At 32.4% G+C, this 16986-nt stretch overlaps 1 protein-coding gene and 1 long non-coding RNA gene across 2 annotated transcripts; both read left to right on the forward strand.

Moving 5' to 3' along the window:
- The first annotated feature begins 253 nt into the window (after positions 1–253).
- Positions 254–3634, forward strand: LOC107484999 (uncharacterized). Its single transcript, XR_001591318.3, has 4 exons — positions 254–615; positions 2436–2675; positions 2772–2878; positions 3153–3634. It is a non-coding gene; the product is annotated as an uncharacterized LOC107484999 (long non-coding RNA).
- Positions 3635–8462: 4828 nt separating this feature from the next.
- On the forward strand, positions 8463–10101 carry LOC107484956 (glycosyl hydrolase 5 family protein-like). The gene is made up of 2 exons (XM_016105506.3): positions 8463–9066; positions 9562–10101. Exons 1-2 carry the CDS (start codon positions 8526–8528, stop codon positions 9684–9686), a joined length of 666 nt encoding a protein of 221 aa, XP_015960992.2. The 5' UTR covers positions 8463–8525; the 3' UTR covers positions 9687–10101.
- The last annotated feature ends 6885 nt before the right edge of the window (positions 10102–16986 follow it).

Below are 16986 nucleotides of genomic sequence, written 5' to 3' on the forward strand. Positions count from 1 at the left end.
ATTTTCCACGTCAGCATTTAATTTTTTTTAAATATATAATATATCATCACTTTTACTAAAACAACCTTTTAATTAAATAAAGATAAAAAATATTTATTTATTTAATTTTACAAAAAGACTTAAACATCCTTCCTTTATTTGATTAGACAAAAATACCCTTTAAATACCCCTATCTTAACAACTTCTCCCCAAATCAAAAAAGGAAGTTGAAATAGAAACCCTAGCTTCTCCACCACCGCCGCAAAGACTGCCGCCGTCCGTCGCTCTCAGGCACTACCATCGTTGTCTGGTCGTCCGTGCTTCTTCCTCCTTCAAGAATCACAGCTTCTTCTTCCTCGACCTCGGTGCGTCAGTTCCTGGTATTCATCTGCTCCATCGCGCTCCTGCCGCCGTCCGTCGGGCGCTCAGTCACCATCGTCTTCGTCTGGTCGTCGCAGATTCTTCCAACCCACCACCGTCTTCTGAGTTGTGTTCGTCGCCTGGCCTCTGTCTCCGTCACGATTCTGCCCCCTCTTCTTAGACTGCTCAGAAGAAAAACCCATCTCCATTCCAGTTTCCTTCCTTCGAGTTCAGAGAGCAGAAGCTCAACCAAGAAAAAAACCTTAGACTTCGACGGTCAGTTCACTGCTAACTTCTTCTGCGTTTTTTATTTATGCCATTTTCAATGATTATTTGATTACTGAATATTTGAATGTTTTGTGTTTTAATTTTTATTTAATTTTTATTGAATGATTATTTGATTACTAATGAGCTCTAGTTCTGCTGTGTTGCTATTTTTGTGTGTTGTGATATTTTTTTGAATGAGCTTCTGCCGTGGTGCTGTTTTGTGTGTTGCTGTGTTGCTTTTTTATGTGTTCTTTATTTTTTATTGACATGCATCTGAGTGATATCATCACTGTAACTTAACTACTAAGTATTGTAGTACTTGATTTTAGTTATGATTTTTAAATTTCTTGATTCTTGGTTGGCATATTTTCTGCAGTTCTCTAATATTCTCTTGGTTGCTATTCTTGATTCTTGATTTTTGTTATGATTTTTTAATGCTTCTATTTTTTTCTGTTCTGTACTTGAGTTGATTCTGTTCTTTGATTTTTGATTCTTGATTCTTGATTTTTCACTGCATCTATTATGATTCACCATAGCACGCTATTTGATGTTATTTCATATACGAGTGTTTCATTTATATCATAATTAGTAATACAACTCTAAATCTTTGAAGTTTGGCTAATTATAATTCATAGAGCATGTTACAAATCATTTTTATAAAACTCAGAAGAAAATTGAAAAGCTGCATGCCTATTGAAAGTTGAAACCAAATTAATAGTACTGTTTTAACTCTTTCCTAGTAGTCAATAGCAGAAATAGGCATTTGGTTTAAATATGCATGTAATGTTACAAAGAATTTGATCCTTGTTACTTATCTAGCTTAAATTTGTATTATTTTTACCTTCTTGACTAAACAGATTTTTGTCTCTCTTAATGACTTTTAGTTTATCACTGTAAAATTGATGAGCAAACTAGAAAGTTTTAAGGAACTAAGACAGCGATGAAAGAAGGAAATACTTGCTATTTAATTCTTTGTTGATTGTCATTATCAATCTTATATTTGGTTTAATATTTCTTCAATGTCATTATCACATGTTCTCTTAGGTTTTGAGTGGATGTGATTTTGGGTTTTACTTATTTGTTATCTCTCTACTTTGGTCTTTAGATTTCACTGGATATGCTTATATTCAGTTGCATAGAAAGATAATATGATGTTGCTTACCAACTTTTATTGATGGCAGAAACTAGGAGAGCTTATTTATTTATTTGTTTATTCATTTAATTTTTGTTCCTTTGCTCATTTTGTTTTCATTCATTTAAATTTAAATTTCGAGGGAGCTAATGAAGGTTTCCCAAATATACTCCATTTTGGTCAAATTTGGATCTCTTTTGGTTTGAATCTAGTTAGGCCACTTTTGGCATCTCATTACCGATTTAGCACACAACTGGAACTAACTTTTACTAGGCAGTATTGTATACCCTTAACATAAGTGTTCGAAAATTCTCTGGGTTTATTCATTTATTTTTAGCTCAACTTTTTCTTTAATAAACCGGATATTCTGGTCCTGGTTGTTATTATTTTGGCTAACGTTGATTGAAGATTTGGTTTCCTTTTATTATTCTCATTATGCAAGTGGGATGTAGTTTTGAATTTTTTGCAATGATTTTGTACATAGTGGTAGTTGAAGGGAAGAATTGTTTTTTTTTTTCCCTCATAAGATGAGGCAAGTTGTTTCATATATAGAATCTGGTCAATTGAAGCTTAAAATTATGTTCAATAGTTATTCTGTCTTGTTGCATCCAAAAGTTATACTCTTATTTGTAAATATGTAAATGTCTTAATTGTTTATTTATTTAATATTATATGACATTATGTTGATCACTTGCAGATTCTGAAGAGAAGCCAACATATGTTAGGTTTCTTGCATCAAACTCTGCAGCTGGTTCTGTTATTGGAAAGGGTGGTTCAACCATCACTGATTTTCAGTCACAATCTGGGGCACGAATCCAGTTATCACACAACCATGAATTCTTTCCTGGGACTACTGATAGGATTATCATGGTATCTGGTGGAATAAATGAAATCCTAAAGAGCTGTTGAACTTATTCTGTCTAAGTTGCTCAGTGAGGTAATTTACGATGTCAATTTGATTGGTAATGAAAAAAATGAAAACATGTATTACAATTTTATGTTTTCCTGAAAGTTATTTACCTTGTGTCATTAGCTTCAAAGTGAGGATGAAAATGATGCTGAGCCAAAAACAAAAGTGAGACTCATCGTTCCAAATGGTTCTTGTGGTGGTATAATTGGCAAGGGAGGTGCTACCATTAGGTACTATTGCTTTTCCTCATTAAGTTATCTATTTACAATTTTTTGAAATATGTACAGATAAAAGTAGTTGTTGATACTATCATACTACTATGTGATTCTGGGTGTATTGTGATTTCATGTGGTTCTTTGGTGTTCCAACTTTTATTTCCCCTTGCTCCCCCTAAATTATGTCAGAAAAGAGAGAGTTCTTAATTGTAGGACCCTTTCTCTTTGTTTTTAAATTACACATGATTGGTGATGAAAGCTTAGAGCATAAATTCTTGCCTTTGGTCAGGTCATTCATTGAAGAATCTCAGGCTGGAATTAAGATATCTCCTCAGAATAATAATTATTACGGACTGAATGATAGGCTAGTGACACTGACAGGAACTCTTGATGATAACAAATGCTTCAATACGTGATGTACAGTTAGATTCTGCTCATGTTCAGTTTTCTAATTCTAGTGATGCTTAGACTTTACTTGAAAAGGAAGAAGAAAATACTAATTCTAATATCCTTCCTATAAGTGTTGATAGAATTGAAGTATCGCCATCACAAGGTGAGTATGAATATCTTGAAAGAGTGCTATCTCGAGATCTTTCAGGCCTAGATTTGTCTGACCAAAACAATGAAGTTACTGATGAAAATAGTTTTACTTTTAACCCAAGCCAATTGACTGAGAAAAACTATGCCCCTTGCTCGACTTATGTTCATGGTTTTTGATTGTATTGGCTGATATTGATCTATACAAAGTTATTCTTTTTCTTTCACTTTTCAGTTCTTGACTAGATAATTAATAAAAAAATGACATTCTGCAAAGATGTTGAATGATTGCAATTCAAAATAGTGTTAATTGAACTGCAATTATCATATAACCATTTAAGTATCTAAATCATTGCTGATAAATTAACAGAGAATACCATAACAAATTTTGGTCATGACAATCATTCACTGTGGGGTGGCTATAAAAGCCTAAACATAAAAGCAACTCTAGGAAAGCAAGAAATGATTATCAATGGTTAAAGAAATTGAATCATGCATGACCTGATTTGAAATAATTAACACTACTTTATGAAGGATATGACCTCAAAAGTTCCACTTCATGTCAAGGAATGGCAAATAACAAAGAAAAAAGAATTTAACTTTCTTGGCCAAAGATATACCAAAGCAGTGTAACCTTTATTTCTGGTACAAACAAAAGAAAAAAAAGCAAAGCCATTAAACCAAACCATTCTGCCACTTGGAAAGCAATTTGGAAGTAGCAAATTGGGAGTTCTGTGTTTTGATTTGCCGCAAAAGAAGACAAAAATTATGATTTGATTGTGTTTTGAGTATGCTTTTAGGTATTAGAGCATGATTAGTGAAGGCCAAGAAAATTAAGTAGCTTTTTTATTATTTTACAAGAAATTTTGTACACTATAATCTAAAACATGATATCAGAGCTTCTCTAGTTCTAAACTTTATGCCTACCTATCTAGAAAGAACTCAACACTACATAATTTCATAAGAATCAAGAAAACAATTTTTACATGAACATGAACATGAATATTTTGTATAATCTTTAATATATGCTATTTGATTTACAATGTTATATAGATATTTATGAATATTCACTTAGGATTAATTAGTTAATTAATTTAAAAAGAATTACTCTAAAAGATTGTTAAGGAGATTTAATTATTAAAATATTGATTCTTAATTATTACTATTTACTATTTTTTTTAAAAAAATTTGGGGGGACCATGGCCACCTTAGGTCCCCCGTGGATCCGCCACTGGTCATTTCCTACGTTACTCCACAACAAAAGAAAACTTGGAATGTAACCGTACGTAGCATACTGAACTTAAGAAAGGTGGCCTGAAACACTTGAACGCTTTCTCTCTATGTGCGTGCATGCATGTCTTTGTTTATTTAAAAAGAATTCTTTGGTGAACATCAATTTTTTTTATGTCTAATACCCGTTACTGAATATTGAATTATTTACAGTAATTTTTTATTGAAAAAATTATTTTAAAAGACCGTATTTAATTATTAAAAAGGATCTTTAACAGTAAAATTATTAAGAATGATCAATTTTTTTTATAATATTTAAGAAGAAGAACTAAATTTTTTTATAAGGAGACAAATATATCCTTAACTATTTTTATATTTATTTTTTATAATCTTTAATATATGTTGTTTGATTCTCAACGCTATATAGATATGTATGAATACTCACTTGGGATTAATTAGTTAATTAATTTAGGAAAAATTACTCTAAAAGATTGTTAGAGATATTTAATTATTAAAAAAATATTTTAATATTAAAATTATTAAAAATGATCAATTTTTTTATAATATTTATAATATTTAAAAAAATTAATTTTTTTTATAAACAGATAAATATATCTTTAATTATTTTTTATTTTTTTTATAATTTTTATATTAACAATTTTAATTTTTTTTAATTTTAGTAATTTTTATTATTTATTTATTCTTTTACTTTTCTGATCTTTTGTCTTTTATTTTTTCGTTGGTAAAGATCACAAAAATAAAAAAATAAAAATAAATAAATAATTAATAAAAATTACTAAAATTTTAAGAGAAATAAAATTTATCAACATAAAAATTATAAAAAATAATTAAAGATATATTTATCTCCTTACAAAAAATTTGATTCGTTTTGCTAAATATTATAAAAAGATTTGATTCGTTTTCTTAAATATTATAAAAAGATTTGATCCTTCTTAATAATTTTAGTATTAAAGGTCTTTTTTAATAATTAAATCTTTCTAACGGTCCTTTAGAATAATTTTCCCTTCAAATAAGGCCTAGTTTGCATTATCTTTTTCCATATCTCAATTACTATATATATTATATACTATGTAAGAACTATGCAATAAGATATAAACGTTGAACTGTGCCATTTTGTGTGAAAATTAGAGATCTCTCGTGTTAACCTGAAAGTTTGAACATGTATGTACCTCAAGCATAAAACAACATATTATCTTTCTATGCAATTGAATATAAGCATATCCACTGAAATCTAAAGACCAAAGCAGAGAAATAACAAATAAGTAAAACCCAAAATCACATCCACTCAAAACCTAAGAAAACATGTGATAATGACATTAAAGAAATATTAAACCAAATATAAGATTGATAATGACAATCAATAAAGAATTAAATAGTAAGTATTTCCTTCTTTTATTGCTGTCTTAGTTCCTTAAAACTCTCTAATTTGCTCATCAATTTTACAGTGATAAACTAAAAGCCATTAAGAGAGACAAAAATTTGTTTAATCAAGAAGGTAAAAACAATACAAATTTAAGCTAGATAAGTAATAAAGATCAAATTCTTTGTAACATTACATGCATATTTAAACCAAATGCCTATTTCTGCTATTGACTACTAGGAAAGAGTTAAAACAATACTATTAATTTGGTTTCAACTTTCAATAGGCATGCAGCTTTTCAATTTTCTTCAGAGTTTTATAAAAATGATTTGTAACATGCTCTATGAATTATAATTAGCCAAACTTCAAAGATTTAGAGTTGTATTACTAATTATGATATAAATGAAACACTCGTATATGAAATAACATCAAATAGCGTGCTATGGTGAATCATAATAGATGCAGTAAAAAATCAAGAATTAAGAATCAAAAATCAAAGAACAGAATCAAGTCAAGTACAGAACAGGAAAAAATAGAAGCATTAAAAAATCATAACAATAATCAAGAATCAAGAATAGCAACTAAGAGAATATTAGAGAACTGTAGAAAATATGCCAACCAAGAATCAAGAAATTTAAAAATCATAACTAAAATCAAGTACTACAATACTTAGTAGTTAAGTTACAGTGATGATATCACTCAGATGCATGTCAATAAAAAATAAAGAACACATAAAAAAGCAACACAGCAACACACAAAATAGCACCACAGCAAAAGCTCATTCAAAAAAATATTACAACACACAAAAATAGCAACACAGCAGAACTAGAGCTCATTAGTAATCAAATAATCATTCAATAAAAATTAAAACACAAAACATTCAAATATTCAGTAATCAAATAATCATTGAAAATGGCATAAATAAAAAACGCAGAAGAAGTTAGCAATGAACTGACCGTCGAAGTCTAAGGTTTTTTTCTTGGTTGAGCTTCTGCTCTCTGAACTCGAAGGAAGGAAACTGGAATGGAGATGGATTTTTCTTTTGAGCAGTCTGAGAAGGGGGGGGGGGTCTTCTGAGCAGTCTGAGAAGAAGGGGGGCAGAATCATGACGGAGACAGAGGCCAGGCGACGAACACAACTCAGAAGACGGTGGTGGTTGGAAGAATCTGCGACGACCAGACGAAGACGATGGTGACTGAGCGCCCGACGGACGGCGGCAGGAGCACGATGGAGCAAATGAATACCAGGAACTGACGCGCCGAGGTCGAGGAAGAAGAAGCTGCGATTCTTGAAGGAGGAAGAAGCACGGACGACCAGACAACGATGGTAGTGCCTGAGAGTGACGGACGGCGGTAGTCCTTGCGGCGGTGGTGGAGAAGCTAGGGTTTCTGTTTCAACTTCCTTTTTTGATTTGGGGAGAAGCTGTTAAGATAGGGGTATTTAAAAGGTATTTTTGTCTAATCAAATAAAGGAATGATGTTTAAGTCTTTTTGTAAAATTAAATAAATAAATATTTTTTATCTTTATTTAATTAAAAGGTTGTTTTAGTAAAAGTGATGATATATTATATATTTAAAAAAAATAAATGCTGACGTGGAAAATAAATTCCACATATCTTATTGTTATTTGTCCATATTTTAAACGTATCGATACGTATGAATTTATCATCGTATCGTAGCAAACACCATTATTTTTTACTCTTTCTTTCCTTCTTTATTTCTCAACTTTTTTTTTCTATTTTGCACAATATCCCAAATCCAACGGACTTATATAAAACACCTAACAAATATGTATTAGGATTTAGGCAGCATGCTATATTTAAAATATTTATGTGATAAATATATTTTAATTCTGTCACATCTACAATTTTTGTAATAAATATCATTTTAACATTTTTTAACAATTAAAAATATTTTTATTTTATTAATTCAAAAATAATTTAAATATACAATTAATTAGTAACAATTTATTTTTATACTAGTGTCAAAAATATTTAGTATATGAATAGTATTTTTCAATATATTTAAAGTGTTCAACATGCATATGTAATTTAATTAATGATTGCATATAATTTTAACTAACCGTCTTAAATCTAATGAGTTTGAATTGGTTTTTAAAAAAAAATACTTATTTTTTTATTTTAAAAAAAATGAACAGATAAAAATTATTTTATATTTGAATAGATTTTTAAATTTTTTTAAATATTAAAAACATCTTTTACTTTTATTTTTTTCTAAAATAAGGTATTATTAATTTTTAAAAATAAAAATAATTTTTTAAAAAGATGTATTTAAATAAGTTTTAAATTGAATAAAAGTATTTTATTTAAAAAAAGTATTTTTTTTTTTACTAGAAAAATCAGTGCAAACTAGCACTACATCCCTGATAAATTAGCATAACATATAAACTTTGATTAATGCGTACACTAATGTGTTTTGCTAACAGGTTGTAGCACAGAGCTTAAGGAATGAATTGCATGGTCCAAGACAGAATGAAGCGGATTGGTACAAATACATGAGCCAAGCAGCAATGGCAATCCACAAAGAAAATCCAAATGTGTTAGTCCTAATCTCAGGTTTAAACTTTGATACTGAGCTCCAATTCTTGAAGAGAAAACCATTGAACATAAACATAGGCAACAAACTTGTGTATGAGACACATCTGTATTCTTGGACTGGAATTGGGACACTGAAATTGAAAGACATTTGGATCAAGCAACCATTGAACAGAATCTGTGCATTGAGCATTAGAGGGTTGGATTCTAGCGCTGGGTTCCTTACAATGGGAGAGAATGCAGCACCATTGATCTTCACTGAGTTTGGCTTTGACCAAACTGGTGTGTCAATTCAAGATAACAGGTTCTTGACATGTCTTCAGACATATCTTGCTGGAAGGGACATGGATTGGGGTTTGTGGGCATTCCAAGGTGGATACTATGTTAGAGGTGGTGATGTTCATGTTGATGAGACATTTGGGGTTTTGAATTCAGATTGGAATCATTTGAGGTACCCTAATTTCACTGACAAGTTTCAACTTTTGCAGATGAAGATTCAAGGTAATTAAAGTGCTTTCTCTTTCTTGTCATTAAATAAATTAATTTATTTAGCAATTGGAGTTATGTGATTTAAAAACCCTTTTGCTGTTTGGCACTGAAAAAATATATTATTGTCCACATCATCTAGTAATAATTTAATGATACAAATCTTATTATATTTTATACCAACAATAATATATATTGAAAAACTATTGGATTTTTTAGTAACTTAATTGTCTAAACTATTAGGGTCTAAACTCTAAAATACTTGTACATACTTTCTTTTATTTTATTTATGTTTTGTTTTAATCAACAAGACTTTCTTTTGGTCTAGGCTCTACATTTAAGAAAAATACTACAAATTCAAGGGAAAAGTTATACCAAAAAAATTACATTAAACTACAATTTTTCTTCTAATTTTTTTTCTCAAATTTTTTTTTCCACCAAACTCATAGAATGTGTGTTCAAGGTGATTTTTATAATGATCTACACAAATTAAATCATGTTTGAATGCAGATCCTACTTCCAAGGCAGGGAATGCTAACATAATGTACTACCCTCTAAGTGGTCAATGTACAAAAGTGAATCAAAAGAATGAACTTGAGCTTGGTACTTGTGAGAAGAATCACCACAATAGATAGATCTACAACAGTGGCTCTCAAATAATTCTGAATGGCACCAATAAGTGCTTAACATCTTCAGGTGAAGGCCTTCCAGTAACTGTTTCTAATGATTGCAAAAGCAAGAACAATTCTTGGAGACAAGTGTCACTTTCCAAGCTTCATTTGGCCACATTTGATGACAAGAGTGGCAAAACGCTTTGCTTGAATAAGGATACTAACTCATCAACGATTGTGACATCAAAATGTATTTGCATAACCGATGATTCTCAATGTCTTGATGATCCTCAAAGCCAGTGGTTCCAGCTTGTTCCCACCAATGTGTAGATTAGGGTCAATGGGATTTTTATGTTTAATATTGCTAATAAGAAACTTTATATATAGAGAAAGAGTTGTGTTTTATTTGAATTTATAAGAAGCTTTACTCTTTCTTTTATAGTTGACTTGTTGAATTAATCTGTCATTACATAGCATTTAGTTTTAGCAAATCTTATTAATTTTATTCAACAATACAAGATTTACCCTTATTCAATGAGATATATAATGCATGCAATACAGCAATAGTGTAGCTTGTAATGTCAAATATAATCTTTTTTCAGTTTTTAAAGTAATATTCTAAATCGGTCTTCAAAAACTTTTTAGTTGGACAATTTAATCTTTAATAAATTTTAATTACTAAATTAGTCTCTGATCTTTTAGGTTTTTATTTTTTCAAACAAATTAATTTTTACATTAAATTTTAATAAAAAAATTAGACAAATTAACCTCTATTGTTATTTAATTTAATTACTTTGTTGGTCCTATAGTTTCGTAAAATTTTTAATTAGGTCTTTATACTTTTTTCTTTTTAATTGGGTCTCTGCACTAATTTTTTTTCAATTAAGTCCATCTTAGTAGTAATTGGCTTAATTTTATAGGGACCCAACTAAAAAAAGAATTGGTATAGGGACTTAATGTTGAGTTGGGAAATTAACAATATTAATTAGTGATGACAAACATTATTTTTGGGCAAAATAAATAATTAGTGTTGATCAATTTTAATGACATATTACAAATTATTTATTTCATGTTGCAGGCCAAATTCATTTAAGCAGCCCAAATGGTATAAAGACAATATAACAAGGCTGATGGATAAAGCCCAAACAAAAGCAAAAAGATAGAAGCCAAAGAAATTAGATGGGCCAAAGGGTTACACACCAACACCCGATCCAAGCTCGATCTGGCTTCTTAATTTCAATTCCCTCCATGTTGCTCCAACCAAAGCAACGTTACCCTCCTCTCAGATCAAGTCAAATCAGCTTCAAAAAAAGTAAGAAAGAGAAAGAGAGAAAGAGCTTCTTCACCAAGCAAAACACCAAAGAAGCAAGAGAGAGAAAGGTTAAGCTTGATACACAGAAATCTAATCACAAAATTCAAACCAAATCAAGCTTAGGTTAAAGGTATTCCATCTCATCTTGCTCACATCAAATCTTCTTCTCTTCATCCATACTCTCTGTTCTATCCGAAAATGACATTCAAAGAAAAAGTTGATCTCTGTTCTTCACTGCTACAAATCCACGGTCACAAGAGATTCTTGGGGACCAAGTTGCATCTCTATGTTTCAGATTTGGTTGACCATTGGAAAACAATTTCGGTTACTCCTTCATGGCTTTCGGTCAAGTTGGAAAAGTCAGAAGGAAAGGTTCCACTTTGATGATTGAGAAGAAAAAGTGAGCTTGTGGGTTGGTGAAGCTCAAGGCTCAAGATGTTGACCTTGGAAGAAGAACCAACGAACATGCAAGGAGATAAAAAGAAGCTTGTTGTTCATTCTGAAGGAAGGAGAGATAACCAGAAAACTTGAGGTGTTTGTTCTGATAGAGCTCTTTGAAGAAGTTCAACTAACTGGACAGTGTAACCTATTCAAAGGTGCATTCCGCCAGTATGAAGAACTAAATCAGAGGCTTGCTAATCTGGTTTTTCGCATAGCACAGAGGCTGTAGATGAAGTCAATATCCTTCATGTTTTACTGTTTGTAATGTGCTTTTCTAAGCTTATCCTTCTGTAATTTCTTGAGAGAAAAGGCAAAGTGAGAAAGCTTAAGAAAAAGCCATGAATTGAAAAAGGCTGAGAGATACACTTGAAAGAAAATCCTAGAGTTATTTTCAGATTTCTTTAGGTTAGTTAAGTGTCTTGTATCTTGTACCTGTTTGGTATCCCTTTCTTAGTTGGGTTAGCACTAAGGGTGAATAGTTAGGAGTTAGCATAGCCAATGTCAAGTTAGGATAGAACTTGAGTGTGAAATTGGTGTATGTAATTCTGTTAAATAAAGTGAAATTCCTCCATAATTGTGGAGGAGACTGGATGTAGGTTGCATAGCACAAGGCAACCGAACCAGGATACATGCTGGTGTTCTCTTTCCTCTTCTCTGCTAAGTTCTATTTTCTGATATTCATGAGACAAAAATAAATTGTCTCATAAATTTCCGCTGCTGAGTTCAAACAGAATCAGAATTGTAATTTTCTCTAAAAAGGTTCATAACAGCAATGTAAAAAGGAAGGCATAGATTCAACCCCCCCTTCTCTAAGCCTACCACAACCTTCAATTGGTATCAGGAGCTAAGGTCTCAAGAATCAAGCTTAACCGCTTGGAGCAAAGATCCAATGGCGAACAACTTGGGCACAACCACAATTGCCTACACCCTCACTGAAGGTCAGTCAAACAACCGACCACCTTTCTTCAACGGGAAGAACTATTCCTACTGGAAAGAAAGGATAAGGATCTTCATCCAATCCATTGACTACAACCTATGGAAGATCGTTGTGAGCGGTCCAAAGATCCCAACAAAAATAAGTGCTGATGGAGTGGTGACTCCAAAAGAAGAAGTTGAATAGAATGAAGATGATAAGAAGAAGATAGAGCTGAACGCTAAAGCAATCAACCTTCTTCATTGTGCTATCAGCTTTGAAGAGTACCGGAAGGTGTCTAGATGCAAGACAGCCAAAGAAATCTGGGAAAAACTCCAGGTTACACATGAAGGCACCAAACAAGTCAAAGAAAAGAGGATTGATATGCTGCGAAAAGAGTACGAGATGTTTAGCATGAAGGATGGAGAAAGCATTGATAAAGCATTTGAGAGATTCTCAATCATAATCAACAACCTTGATGCTATGGGTACAAACTATGCAGAACAAACCTTGGTGAGAAAACTCCTTAGAAGCCTCACAAAAGAGTGGGAAAACACTGCCACTGTCCTAACCGAGAGTAACAACATAAGTCCAATAACCTATGATGAGCTGAGAGGAAAACTCCTTGCCTATGAAGCCACACACACAAACACAGACTCAAAGAAAAAGGGAATAGCCCTCAAGTCACAAATAGAACCGAAAGAGAGTGCGTCTAGTGATGGTATTTCAGATGACGAGCTTTTGTTTTTTGCTAGGAAATTTAGAAGGATGATGAAAAGCAAAGGCAAATACAAAGGTTCAAGTTCAAAGGAGCAAAAGATAGACTTGAGCAAGGTGACGTGTCATCATTGCAAGGAAACTGGACACTTCAAGTCAAACTGCCCAAAGCTCAAAAAGGAGGACAAAGGAAAGAAGGAAAGGAAGAGAGTACTCATGGCAGCTTGGGAGGATCTTGAGAATGACTCAAATGAAGAAGAAGAATCTGAAGGAGATGACAAGGACTGTTTCATGGCTGGAAACAACAATCTTGATGAGGTAAACTATTATGATTTGACCATTGAGGACTTGCATGCTATTATTGATGATCTGACCTCAAACACCTCAAAACTGCTTGACAAATGCAATGAATGCAGATCTGAAAGAGATGTGTTAAGAGCTGAAAATGAATTTTTAAAAGAAAAAATGAAGGAAACTGAATGTGCTTTGGATATCATTGAAGAAAACAGATTTCTAAAATCTGAACTTGAAAAATTAAAAGGAAAGCACATTGTGGATCCTTCACATGAGTTAATTGCTGAAAATGAAAGATTAAATGACAAAATTAAAAGGCTGAATGGTGACTTAGCAAAATTTGCTTAAGGTTCTAGTAACTTGGACAAATTACTTGCAAGTCAAAAACCATTGTTTAAAAATCTGGTTTAGGCTACATAGCCAAGGAAGAAGCAGTTTCTAATATTTCCTCTATAAAGTTTGTGGCTTCTTCATCAAATACCAAAACTATACCAAACAAAGTTGGTGTTGAAAATGCTCCAACATTTGAAGAAAAATCTGATGAAGAATACACAAATAAAACTGAAATTTCACCAAGAACTGGTCCGAGTTCAAACCGACCAGGTTTGGGCTATGTTTCGAAAAATGAGGATGCTTTCAAGAAACCACCATTTTACAACAAAACCTCATTTTCGAAAGGTAAAAATATTCAAAAAAAATTCTCGTGAAAAAGTTTTTGCAAAGAGGAATAATTATAACAAAAATCAGTTTGTCAGAAGAAATGCATCTCCTCCAAAAACCAGAAAATTCCAACCATTTAATCATTTCAAGCAATATAACTCACCTATACACAGAAAAAAATAAGACCTAAGGCTACACTTATATACAGTAGCTATAGTATACAAAAAAAAAAATAAACGAGACTTAAGGCTACACTTATATACAATAGCTATAGTATACAAAAAAAAAGAGGGACCTAAGACTACACTTATAAAAAGTAGCTATGGTATACAATGTGGCTACGCTTTTCAAGTGATGCAGTAGCGTTGAAAAGCGTAGCCTATTCTGGAAAAACGAAAGCTGAAAAGCGTAGCCTTTGGTCCTGGACAGCATCACTTGAAAAGTGTAGCCTATTCCCAAACGTCAAAAGCGTAGCCCTTGGTGCAGAAAAGTGTAGCCTTTGAGAATAGGCAACGGTCGAATAGGAATCACCCCAAAAAGCGTAGCCGTAGCCCAAAAAGCGTAGTCGTATCCTAAGGCATCATTTTTTTCACTTTTGGTTACATTTTTCAAGTGTACCTGAATGGATGTTTTTCTTGTAGTGAGCAAATTCAGGATTTAGGATTTCTTTAGCATTCTAGATTAGGCCATTTGCCTCATTCTAAATGATTATATTAAAATAATCATTTCCATTCATAGAATGTATTAATTCTTCTCATGTATGTGATTCTTGCTATTATGCAAGACAAAAGAGCTTCCATTTGCTATTAATAATACAAAGTCAGAAAACATATTTGATTTGCTATATATGGATATATGGGAACCACTTTCAATCATTTCCATATCTGGACACAAATATTTTCTTACCATTATAGAAGATAAAACTAGATTCACATAGACATACTGCATGAAATTAAAATCAGAAACTAGGAAATTGATTCAGGATTTTATTCAATTAGTTCAAACTCAATTTGATAAAAATGTTAAACAAATTCGAAGTGACAATAGTCTTGAATTTAAAATGGATTCTTATTACCTTTCAAAAGGAATCATCCATGAAACCTCTTGTGTTGAGACACCACAACAAAATGGTGTTGTGGAAAGAAGAAATAGAAGCATACAAGAGATGACAAGAGCTATGCTTTGTGAGAGTAATGTTCCAAAATTCCTTTGGGCTGAAGCGGTTAACACGGCTTGCCACATTTTGAATAGAACAATCATACGAAAATTTTTGAAGAAAACCCTTTATGAACTTTGGAAAGGCTACCCACCAAACTTAGATTACTTGCACATCTTTGGATGCAAATGTTTTGTTTTAAATAACAAAGAAAATTTGGAAAAATTTGATCCAAAGGCTTATGAGTGTTTGTTTGTAGGATATTCCACAACTAGTAAAGCATATAGGGTTTATCATCAAGATGCTAGAATTATTGAGGAGTCCATGCATGTTACATTTTGTGACACTAACTTGGTGCAAAGCATTTTGGAAGATTGTGATGCAGGAAATCAAGCTCAAAAGGAGGATGAAACTGCTCAAGATCATGGAAAAGAAAATTCTAGACAAGCTGAACTAGAAACAGCAGATGCTGAAAATTCAAGAGACAATTCCATTTTGTCTCATGAATCTGAAGGAAATTCTGCAGACAGCAGCACACGGAATCCCTTGTTGACTGAATCTGCCTCCAAGTCCACCAGACCTCGTGAATGGAGATTCTTGTAGAATTATCCTGAGGAATTTGTCATTGGAAACGTCTCTCATGGAGTGCAAACAAGGTCTTCCACTAGGAAGGCAAATGAAGGATCAAACATTGCCCTTCTTTCACAAATAGAGCCTCAAAACGTCAAGGAAGCACTAAATGACCCTTCTTGGGTTAAAGCTATAGAGGATGAGCTTCTTGAGTTTGAAAAGAACCAAGTATGGACTTTGGTTCCAAGGCCAAGTGGAAAGAAAGTAACCGGCACCAAGTGGATATTTCGGAACAAGTTGGGAGAAGATGGTAGCATTGCAAGAAACAAGGCAAGGCTAGTGGCACAAGGATATGACCAAGAAGAAGGAATAGACTTTGATGAATCATTTGCCCTTGTTGCCCGAATGGAAGCCATACGACTTCTCTTAGCCTATGCTGCATATTGTGGTTTTAAATTATACCAAATGGATGTGAAATGTGCATTTTTGAATGGAGTGATAGATAGAGAAGTGTATGTGGAGCAACCTCCTGGTTTTGAAAATAAAGAGCATTTTAATCATGTTTTTAAATTATCTAAAGCTCTCTATGGTTTGAGACAAGCTCCTAGAGCTTGGTATGAGAGACTTAGCTCTTTCCTTTTAAAAAATGGGTTTCAAAGAGGCACCACTGACACAACTCTATTCATCAAGAACTCTGATGATTCTTTTATTCTAGTCCAAATATATGTTGATGACATTATTTTTGGATCAGCCAATGAATCCCTTTGTTCTGAATTTGGAAAACTCATGACAAGCGAATTTGACATGAGTATGATGGGTGTTGGAAAGCTCATGACAAGTGAATTTGACATGAGTATGATGGGTGAACTTAATTTCTTCCTTGGGCTGCAAATTAAACAAACTAAAAATGGTATTTTTATTCATCAAGAAAAGTATGCCAAGGAATTAGTTAAGAAATTTGGTCTTGAAAATGCCAAAACCATGGGAACTCCCATGCACCCTAATTCTAAATTAGATAAGGGAGAAAATGAGAAAGATGTTGATGAGACTAGGTATAGAGGGATGATCGGTTCTCTTATGTACCTGGTGGACGAAATTGTGATTTATACTTTCACACAACTCGAATAATTATACTTCTTGTGCTCGTATGGAATTTAGAAATTGGCACGAGTGGTCACAACTCCGTTCAACTAACCAGCAAGTGTACTGGGTCGTCCAAGTAATAAACCTTACGTGAGTAAGGGTCGATCCCACAGAGATT

The sequence above is a fragment of the Arachis duranensis genome, chromosome 4 (genome assembly GCF_000817695.3).
Source record: "Arachis duranensis cultivar V14167 chromosome 4, aradu.V14167.gnm2.J7QH, whole genome shotgun sequence".
Classification (NCBI taxonomy): domain Eukaryota; kingdom Viridiplantae; phylum Streptophyta; class Magnoliopsida; order Fabales; family Fabaceae; genus Arachis; species Arachis duranensis.